The sequence below is a fragment of the Electrophorus electricus genome, chromosome 6 (assembly GCF_013358815.1).
Source record: "Electrophorus electricus isolate fEleEle1 chromosome 6, fEleEle1.pri, whole genome shotgun sequence".
NCBI classification, from domain to species: Eukaryota; Metazoa; Chordata; class Actinopteri; order Gymnotiformes; family Gymnotidae; genus Electrophorus; species Electrophorus electricus.
Window position 1 is genome coordinate 18,599,764 of NC_049540.1, and position 10,864 is coordinate 18,610,627.

At 39.8% G+C, this 10,864-nt stretch overlaps 1 protein-coding gene across 1 annotated transcript; it reads left to right on the forward strand.

Annotated features, from left to right (window-relative positions):
- The first annotated feature begins 313 nt into the window (after positions 1 to 313).
- Positions 314 to 10,762, forward strand: cldn2 (claudin 2). The gene is made up of 2 exons (XM_027018218.2): positions 314 to 366; positions 8,543 to 10,762. Exon 2 carries the CDS (start codon positions 8,924 to 8,926, stop codon positions 9,746 to 9,748), a length of 825 nt encoding a protein of 274 aa, XP_026874019.1. The 5' UTR covers positions 314 to 366; positions 8,543 to 8,923; the 3' UTR covers positions 9,749 to 10,762.
- Positions 10,763 to 10,864: the final 102 nt, after the last annotated feature.

Below are 10,864 nucleotides of genomic sequence, written 5' to 3' on the forward strand. Positions count from 1 at the left end.
GTCTATATCGTCTTTATGTGTACAAGCCTCTACTATATTGTTGCTCTTACAACTGATCTATGATCTGCTCTCTTACTTTTACACGTTGACAACCATTTTAAAGCATGTCTTTAAAACTGACCTTGGAACAGTCATTGCTCCTTCAGCTCGTGATCCGTATGCATGTTTTTGTTGAAGCACGCGTTCGCACTTCATCCCGTTAAGCCAGGTGCAAAATATCTCACTACACGAATTTAATGAACCTCTAATGGAGGCTTGATAGACTTTGTGGCTCCGTTTGGAAGAGCAAATTTGCGTGTCAGCACCACATTGGCCTCCTATAGGGCCAGCAAACAGACAAGCAGGCAAAAGGCGCAAACGGACTCGGTAAGAGCATGCTATCAATGGGCAAAACAGTCAGGATTCAAATATTAACGGAGGATAAACCAACATAAAAAAATAAGTTAATATAGTCTTCGGGTAATTATTTTTCCCATTTTAAAGAACACATATTTCGCTTTATGGTAATGTTCTATAACAATAAGTATCATAGAATAAGCTGAGCTTCGCCGGTGCTTGAAGTTTTTCTCGTAGATATGTAAAGCCTATATTATAGCTCTTAAGTACAAATTTGCCACTAGTGTGGATATATTTTATACCATGTAAAGCCGAAGGAAGAAATTAGCGTTTAGAAATGCATCGAGAACTCGTAGACTGGGTTCAATAATTTAACTTTAGATTTTATATGGGCCCTTCACGGTACACTGAACGGTACACTGTTGACGCATTATCTTGACCAAATGTCTAATCTCGAAATAACAAATCTAACGAAAACAACAGAAAGGAACGTTGTTTATTCTGTTCATTTGCGTCTGTGCCTTTGGGGGTAGACACAAGTTAACAAACGTATGTTTTCACGTTTGTTGAGCTTTGGAAACCCCCTGCCACTAGCCTCTCCTAAACCTTTTCTCCCCCGGAGTTTGGAATTTCAGTAATCACCAGCCTACTGGTCTTTCAGCTAATGATTTTTTAAAGTCAACACGAATCCTTAATTTAAAGCAACACTTCATACTATACGATAATTAGATAGGCATATTAATGAAATGCTGAAAGTTCTTTCTTTCTTTCTTTCTTTCTTTCTTTCTTTCTTTCTTTCTTTCTTTCTTTCTTTCTTTCTTTCTTTCTTTCTTTCTTTCTTTCTTTCTTCACAGAACATGTTCTTGTCTAGATTAACCAAAATGAACATTCTGCCACATAAGCAAGAATCATCACACCTGACACGTTTCACTGACTGTGGCTAGCAATAACCCTTTCCTTAAACAAAGACATACTTTTCTAGATTTCTAGACATAATTTTGCACTCAAGGTGCACTATTGATGGACATTGGCTTAAACATAATTCTAAATAGTTTTCACAAAAGCAATAGTATCTTATCCCTGGGAATGTTATCCAGATAAGAAACTGTTGACATAGCCTGCTGCTAAGCCTATGCTGCTGATTAGTTTGGAACCAACAATTAGTAGGAACAAATATCTTTCCAGTCTGCAGTGAAAGTTAATCTATTAAGAGTCTTGCTGAAGTACAGTACAGATAAAGTTATCGAATATTTGCCTTTATTTGGCGAAGTCTAACAGCTATTTTAGTTCATAAACTGTATAAATAATTCTGTTATGTCAAACTGTTGATATACTGATTATAATGATATAGACCCTGATTGCTCAAGACCAGTCAATCACAGATTCTTAATTTACTAACATTTGTCTGTGGTAATTTCATTTATTACTTGATGAAGTGTTGATTGAACTAACAGTAAGTTAATGGATTGTAATATGGTTGATATGGACAGGCCAAGCAAGTCTAGGAAGACTGTAAATAAACCAGTGAGATCAATTGCTGAAATGTGTTGGCTGATAGTTGGTAAACATGTGAAGTTACATAACAATTTATGTCATTTTATGCATTATTTGCACATATAAATAATATATGTGCTAATCAAAACTTTCTTACAAGTTGATTAATGTTACCATGTATCAAATTGGCCACATTCCTTTGTTTCTGTGCAGTGACCCTGCTAATCTGATTCCTCTTCACCAGGTCTCACACCTCTGCCCTCATTTGGGGAGGTGCAGAGGTGACACCAGCCCTCACACCTCCATAGGCACACTTCTCTCACCCTTTCTGCTCCTCTAGTCTCTCTGCTGGTACCCAGTTACACTCAGTACATGTAGAAGAATCTGCAGTATTGTTCCCATCCCAGCACATTTACATTTTGACATTTTGCTGAATGCACTGTTGTGTAGTTACCATATATGTATTAGTAGATGGATGCAGATAAATTAATTTAAAAATCCTGCTGGACATTGAATAATTTGACACAGGAGTTGTAGTCTTAGTAGTCAAACGTTCTAAAACTTTATTTGGTAATTTATGCTGAGATCTTACAAGTTAGTCAGTGCCTTTCTTCTTGACCAGTGGATGCTTGCCCCCTTATGCAGACATTCAAGGCAAGAGCCAAATGATCATCAGCACTGGGTGTCTGCTGCCTGCCAGGTTCTGCCCTCATCAGGACTCTCTACTTATCTCAATTATGTAATGTGCCAATGCAAGCATCCACAATTCAAAACCTTCATCTTTGACCTTACTTGTTGGCTGAAAAACAGAGTTAGTCTTGGGCTGAACAAGTGCAACTAGTTGGTGGATGACTTTGAAAACCTGGCTAAAAATTAGTTCATAACTGTGTTCAATGGAGTACTCACTGGATGCTGCATGCACAGAATGTGTTTATGGAACTGTGGTTATTTTCAGGGGCAGGGGTCAGTGGCATGGTGTGTAGGTGCTGATGTGGGAATGGTAGTCCTGGCTCCGCTACTCACCATGACCTAGACTAGGTGCCAGTAAAGAGAGAGTGTTTGGGGAATGTGAGGGCCGGTGTCACCTCAACACCTCCTCAGATAAGAAGAGGAGTGTGAAGGGCACTGGGACTATCTGGGTTGTTTTCATGTATCTGTGCCCATTAATAAACATCAAAACCATTTGTATAAAAGAAAATAAGATACATTGTAATTATATTTAATACAATATCTAAAGCAGGGGTGATCAAGTGTGGTTCTGGAGATCTTTTGTCCTGCATAATTTAGTGCCAACCCAAATCTAACTCACCTGATTCCCTTATCATGACCTTCAGAAACATTCAAATTTTAGAGCCAGGTGAAAGATGTGTTGAAATAGGATGTAACTACATTTTGTAGGGTGGTAGATCTCCAGGATTGGACCTGGATACCCCTGTCCTAAGGGTTATCTATAGATGTACAATGATGTTTAAACAAATTTAGTCTCAAACAAGAGGCAGCTTTGAGGGATACCATTTAAACTCCACATTGGCCTAAAATTACATATGAAGTGACTTTGCCAATAGCATCTTACTAGGTGTAAACCACTTAAATTTCTCATGCAAGAAAAGAGTTAAATTTAGTGATAGTGCCCCCACTGTTCAGTGAGTGAAAGCTTTCCCCACAACATCATTTTTTCTCCCCTCGTGGATGAGAACGCAGAGAAACTCCACAACGGTGTTTTCATTTCACAAGTGCACTAAAGAGTTATTTTATAGCAAAGTGCATAAAAGGGTCAGAAGAGTACTTAGAGCTCTTATCCTAAAAGTTATCACAAGTTATCACCTTGTTGAAGTAGTATACAGCCATTTCCGAGTCTAGCCATGACTGGTTCTTTTGGACAGGTTTCTTTTGTGAGTCGAATGCCATTTCAGATCCAGCAAGACAGAGAGATATATGATGAGCCAGTGAAGTCGTGAACTTGTTGGTTCTGCACAATATAGCTCCAAAGACGACAGGAGCCTTAAGAAAGAGACAAGGATTGACAGGGTTTTTTTTGTTGTTTATTTTTTTTACTGGACATAAACACACACGTAGTTAAAAGGGACTGAACTTAAAAGGTGTACATAAGAAAGAATAAGACTACCCAGGTAGCAACTTTTATTTTGTTTATTCCCCCTTTTTAGGCCTGAATTGTATTTGTACAGTTTGCTATTGTTGTGGAAATACATTTACTAAATCCAGATTTGCCTCCTTGTTGTTTAAACCCTCCTATCGAACATAGGAAAGGCCCATTGAGGTTTACTCACCTTAACTGATGTAACTTCCATCACTACACTACGGTTACATAGGCATTACCACTAGCACAGTAGCATGGTTTACACAATAGAGTACAGTATCAGTGAAAAGGCTAATAATAAAATGTGCCAAACAGTGGCAAAGATATACATATACTCTTTTTTTCTTTTTTTTTCTTTACAAATGTTGGTCACTTTGATATTTTGAGTTATAAGTTACGACACCATAACAAAACACGCTATTAAGATATTACTAAAATTCTGCCGAAACACATCTCAGAAGTGGGAATTTACCTTAAATGAAGAATTTCTTCCTGCTTAGCACTGTGTTCTGTCCAGCTATCTCACTCTCCCTTATTGTTTAGCAAGTAGTTGTGAATATCTTGGTTGAAAGCAGTTAATCAACTGTTGCCTCTAAACCAAAGATTATAAAGTGACTCCCACCATTTTAAACATGTAGATTTCCATATTGCTGTAGCTAACAGTGGTAGGTACAGGTTTCAGTTAGAACTAATATTCCATATGAGGTCAGTAAGAGGTCAGTGTTTGTGTCCAGGTCAGAGTGTCTAGGTGCAGGGGTGGGAACAATACTGTAGATTCTTCTGCATGTACTGAGTGTAACTGGGTGCCATTAGAGAGACTAGAGGAGCAGAGAGGTGAAAGAAGTGTGTCTATAGAGGTGTGAGGGCTGGTGTCATCAATGCACCTCTCCAAATGAGGGCAGAGGTGTGAAACCTGGTATAGAGGAATGCGTTTGGCTGGGTCACTGCATGGGGAAGCTCTGGACACTAAGCCTGGACACTATGAGATCACACAGGAGTCTAAGAGAGAAATAGTGATGAAATATTGTTAAAACAAATTTGAGATGAGCTAAGGACCCTAGTGTTGGTAGGTTTGAATTCCAGCTGTACCGTCTACTGTCTGTAGCCAAGGGTACATGAGGGAAAAGGTGACAATGTTCCCATTACAAGAAGACGGATAGTAGGGTCAGTCTCTCTTACACTTATAAAACATATAAGCCGGTAAGGCATTGATTTTGTGCCTTTGCAGAGTAATGAAGAAGCAAAGATTTAGTGCTCTCCTCTAAGGACACTTTCACTGTGACCAAGCTGTACTGGTTAATATTTTTGAAAACAAGCATAGGAGGCTTCATACACATATATAAAGTGAAAGTGTTTGTGGGGACCTTCACAGAGCTGTTGTAGAAAGGGGCAGAAATACTGTATTGACTAAGTTAACTGGTTAAACAATAATACATAGCATAGCATACATGCCACTTTAATAGACATAGTGAAAGCATATAAGGTGAGTAACTGCAGGTCTATGCACAGGTCAGTAAGAGGTCAGTGTTTGTGTCCAGGTCAGAGTGTCTAGGTGCAGGGGTGGGAACAATACTGTAGATTCTTCTACATGTACTGAGTGTAACTTCATGCTATTAGAGAGACTAGAGGAGCAGAGAGGGTGAGAGAAGTGTGTCTATGGAGGTGTGAGAGCTGGTGTCACTCCTGCACCTCCCCAAAAGAGGGCAGAGGTGTGAGATCTGGTGAAGAGGAATGAGTTTGCCCAGGTCACTGCAAGGAGAAGCCCTGGACACTGAGATTATCAGTATTTGAAAGCCAGATTATAAGAAGAGGTTGGTCTCAACATCAGGAGCCATTTGTCAGGTATTTAGTTCCAGCATTAATCTAACACTCGTGATCCAGTTACTCAAAACCTTCAAGTGTCTTGGAATTTTACAGTCAGATTATGGTTAGTAACAATCTACATATGAGGATGCCAATCATGCACTTCCACAGCCTAAAGTGGGTTGTTTAAGAGACTCATCATTACTTAATTTATTTGGTATCGTTCCTATCTTTACTACACATATAGAGAATAGTTCAACAAGAGGTCATTGTATGTGTGTCCAGGTCAGAGTGCCTAGGTGTTGGGGTGGGAACTGTATCTTACTGCAGACTCAGCTACATAGACTGTGGTACATGTAGCACAGTCTCAGATGGTGAGACAAGTGTGCCTAGGTGTGAGGGCTGGTGTTGTCTCTACACCTCCACAAATGAGAGCTGAGGTGTGAGACCTGGTGAAGAAGGGCAGGATTGGCTATGTCACTGAACAGATCACCACTGAATCCTGAAACCATAAGGTCACACAGGGGACTGAGGTCAGATGAAAAAATATTCTAGTATTGGTACCCAGTGCGACATAATGTTCTGTTTGACCTTGATATGACTAATTTTCCCGAAGCAAAAGTATTTTCACCATTAGGATCTAATTTCTTCAGGACGCCAGTCAGTATATATGGGTTTCAAACACCCAGAAAGCTCACAGACTACATTGTATTGTACATTTCCCTCATTTACATTTCATATAGGTCTGTTAGGAATATGTAATATGACATGTGGAGCAGAGTCTAAAGCCCTTTCCAGCTCTGGGAAGGTTCCAACTTTCCAGCTTCCAAAACTTTAGTCCCACCCCTAATCTAAGATGACCGGGTCTCCTTGAATATTTGAGCTATGCTTAGTATCTCAAGTTTACTACCAAACTATACAGCAGACCCCAAGACATCCCACAATTTTTTCAGTGACATCTCCTATTTATTATTCATAAAATGTTAAAGAGCTCAAAAGGAGAAGCCTTGGGAGTAGCTAAGATCTTTAACAAAGAGCACAGTACAACCAGCATATTGTGTATTTTAAAAATTGTATTCATGTAAAGATGTTGCTTATTCTCATTACAACAACCAACTAAAGTTCAGTAGAAGCAGCCCAGTACTATTTAAACTTCACCCATAGCAACGTCACTGTAAAAGAGGGTTAGTTTTCTTGGAAAAAAGGGGATCATTTTGATGCAAAACAGTCCTTGTTGTAGGCACACACATAAAGTAAGAGCATATGTACCTTTGTGTTAGGGTCAAAGGTAACACATAACACACATAGGTGCTGATGTGGGAATTCTGGTTGGGACTTTCAGGCCATGCTGTAGTGTGTCTCTCAGCACCTCTGCCCTCATTTGCGGAGGCGTAGGGACGACACCATCCCTCACACCTCCATAGGCACACTTCTCTCACCCTTACTGTTCTTCCACTCTTTCTGTTGGCACCTCCATCCCTGTGTGTGAGGTCAAGATCACTATTCCCACAGCAGCACCTACCCACACTGCCTCTAATCCAGAGCCAACCCAAACATATAATTACTAACTGACTACATTTTGACTCACTCGCAGCTATATTATGAACAATCATATTTCAGGGTTACAAACCCAAACACTACAGGTTCACTAGCAATGGGGTCTAAAATATCTAACTATGTTATACAAGTGTAATATAGTTACATTACAGAAATAGAATTATACCTACCATAATGGACAACTCAAATGTATATTATGTGAAATAAAATATTTCATTATCACCAATAATTTGACTTTTCTAAGACTTTCTATATTTTGTGAATACTTGCATAATCATGCAGATTCTGACAAGTTAACTAAATAGCATTAACTAATGCATATAGAATATGCATTTTGTATTAATACATTGAACAACAGCAACCTCTAGAGACAAGAAACCTAACAAGTGAGGTTGATTAAGTTTAGTGTGTGTTGATCCAAAAAACTGAACTTTGACCAACTTCCCTTTTATTTGTAGATGGGGGACTTACCAGTTTAATTTTATTTGCATGAGCTGAGATTATGAGTTACAGCACCAAGAAAACATGTCAAATATACGGATGCAGTATATGAAGGGTTGTGCATAAAAGTTTGTTGGTCAGATCATTCAGATGCTGGATTACATTTTAATCTCATTACTGCATTGGTGACATGTGAGCAGAGATTTGGCTATATTAGGATCAAGTCTAAACCAGCCCAAACTATGCAGGCTCACATGCACACCCTGCCTGGAACCATGACTGTCCTAGCAACAGAATGCTACTTATCATCATTCTGTATCAAACTAAGAGAATTATATTACATTGGTAAGTGTGTGTCTGTGTGTATACATGAGATAGAGATAAGAAGATAAGAGGCGAAATGTGCTTGTTTTTGTTTTTTGTCACATTTACAATAAAAAATACATAGCAGTTAAAAGAGTGAACAAAGTCTTTTGGTTGGTTAGTTACATATATTTTATAATGGATATTACAATCTAACAGCAGCATTGTACTTGTATTCCACTTTGTTGTTACATGTTACTCCATTTCATTGTATTTTATTGTAGCCTATTCATTTTATGTCAAACTATCTATTTCACTTATAAGTGAAATGCATCTTGTATTATTACAGTGGTAATAAGCCCCTTTCTTCTGTTCATTAATGAAATCACAGAATATCAATAAAACTTTTAGCTCTTCAAATTATGAAATTGTCTGGATAATATTCTTCAGTTACTTTACCGGAGTTTCATTTTTCCCCAAATGGTCAAAATTATATTTTATTATTTTTAGGACAAAGAGGAAGAAACCCGTCACCCTCCTGTGGCTGACCTCGTCCTCTCCTCTGTGGCCTTGGCTTTGGCATGGTAGCAAAGGTGAATCTTTAACTCATGCTACTGTGTCTGAGTGATACGTGGACTGTGGAAACATTCAGTATTTAGACACTGAAGTGAGAGTAGGAACACGCACACAGAGAACACACATACCATCACCTATAGAGAGAGCAACACTTAGACCTCCATTCTTTTTTTAAAAACATTTTTTGTTTTCTTGTCTTTTGAGTCTTTAGCAGATCAAGAAGGTAGCTAGCTAAGTCATTATCCATTTTCAGTGAGCAGACTTTGTGTTACACTGTGAGGGTGCACTTTGCTGCATACGGTGCACTGCTTGACGATGGCCACAGCTGCACTGGAGATTATGGGCTTCTTCCTGGGCATTCTGGGTATGATTGGGAACTTGGCGGCCACCCTGCTGCCTTACTGGGAAACCTCTGCACACATTGGCTCCAACATAGTCACTGCCATCGACAGCACGAAGGGCCTGTGGATGGAATGTGTCCACCAGAGCACCAGTGTCTTCCAGTGTGAGACCTACAGCACCATCCTTGGCCTGCGGGCTGACTTGCAGGCGGCCCGGGCGATGATGGTTATCGCTATCATCCTCTCCATCATGGCCTGCATGGTGTCCAGTGTGGGGATGCAGTGTACTGTGTGCATGGATGGATCCATGGCTAAGACCAAGGTGGCTGGACTGGGAGGGGGCCTCTTCCTGGCAGCTGGCTTCTTGTCCCTCATCCCTGTGTCCTGGAAGACTCATGAAGTGGTGCAGAACTTCTACCACATCAACATGCCCGAGGGCTTCAAGTTTGAGATTGGCAGCTGCCTGTATGTAGGCCTGGCTTCCTCTATTCTGTCTCTAATAGGGGGAGGCCTACTGAGCACGTCCTGCTGCGACGACCCAGATAGGAATCGGCTTTTCAGGCGCCATGGTGGTGGGTACCCATACCCCGACCGCACGGGTACCAGCGGCGTGGCCCGTGGGGGCACTCACTCTGTGCCCTACCGCCCGACTGGCATCACCCTGAACCCAACCAGCAAGACCCAGACCCTGGCCAGCCAGATAAGCACAAGCAGCCACTCCACGGCTGCTGCTCACGGCTCGAGGAAACCAGCACAGCAGAATCCAGCAGCCGGCTATGACGTTACAGGGTATGTCTGAAGACTTGTTCGTCTATGGTTCATTTCTGTTGCTCTTTTGCACCACTACATAAAATAGACTATAGTGGCTAAGTTGGAGTGACTGTAAAAATATGTTTCTGTCAGTGACAATGTAGGGCACAGACAACTGGATATCTAGAGGAAAAGTGGGCAATTTTTCTCTCCCCCTTTACAAAGCACAACATTGTCACATTTTATGCTGAATGCTTTAAAATAAACAAAATGTGTCTCTAAATGAAAGAAATCAGTACCTCTCAGTTCAACTGTGCAACTGTGCTTGGGACTTCTCTGTGTAAATACACAGAACTGATGTTACCCAATGCCTATTTGGCTGTTAAACAAGTATCTGTAAGAAAGATAACTAAATGTTTTTTGACTTCAGAAATGTTATATAACAAAAATATAAATGCAGGATTTTTTTTTTAACACTGTGTATTTTGTATGAATACATACAGTATTTGACAGATTGTGTTGTAAGTTTAGTTTTTTTTTTTTTTTTTTGGGATGCTACTAATAAAGGAGATTAAAAAATCACAATACACATGGTTTTGGAGCTACATTAAAACACTACAATGCTAAATTACCTTGTTTGCTTAAAGTTTAAATGCATGAATTATGCAACATCATATATCCATGTTGTAGAGTGATGCCATATTATTATGACACTGATATAAAACTTTTGCAAAGATTACAGCAAAGTCAGTGTTAAACATCGCAAAAGCGTAACTCTGTATTATTCTAATTCTCGGTCTAAAACATTCCCAACAATCAACAGCCCATTATCACAGTTAGCATTGTAAGGTAAATGCCTGACATTACTAGATTGCGAAGCACAGCACAGAAATCAGTTGCATTGATTTTAGATTAGTGATTCCGTGAGAAAAAACGTTACTGTAAACACTGCAGTGTATTTTTTTTTTCCTGTTGCTCAAGCACAGCAACGACTTCCCTGTTCTCGGTAGTCACTACACTGTGCTGAGCTCAAGGCCATAAGACAGATGGATTTTAGTGACCTCTGCTGGTAAATGAGAAAACACCACTTAAAACTAAACCACAAATAAATCTTACCTCACTGAGTTCCCGAGATCATTTGCAGAAAGATGCTGACATATTTCCA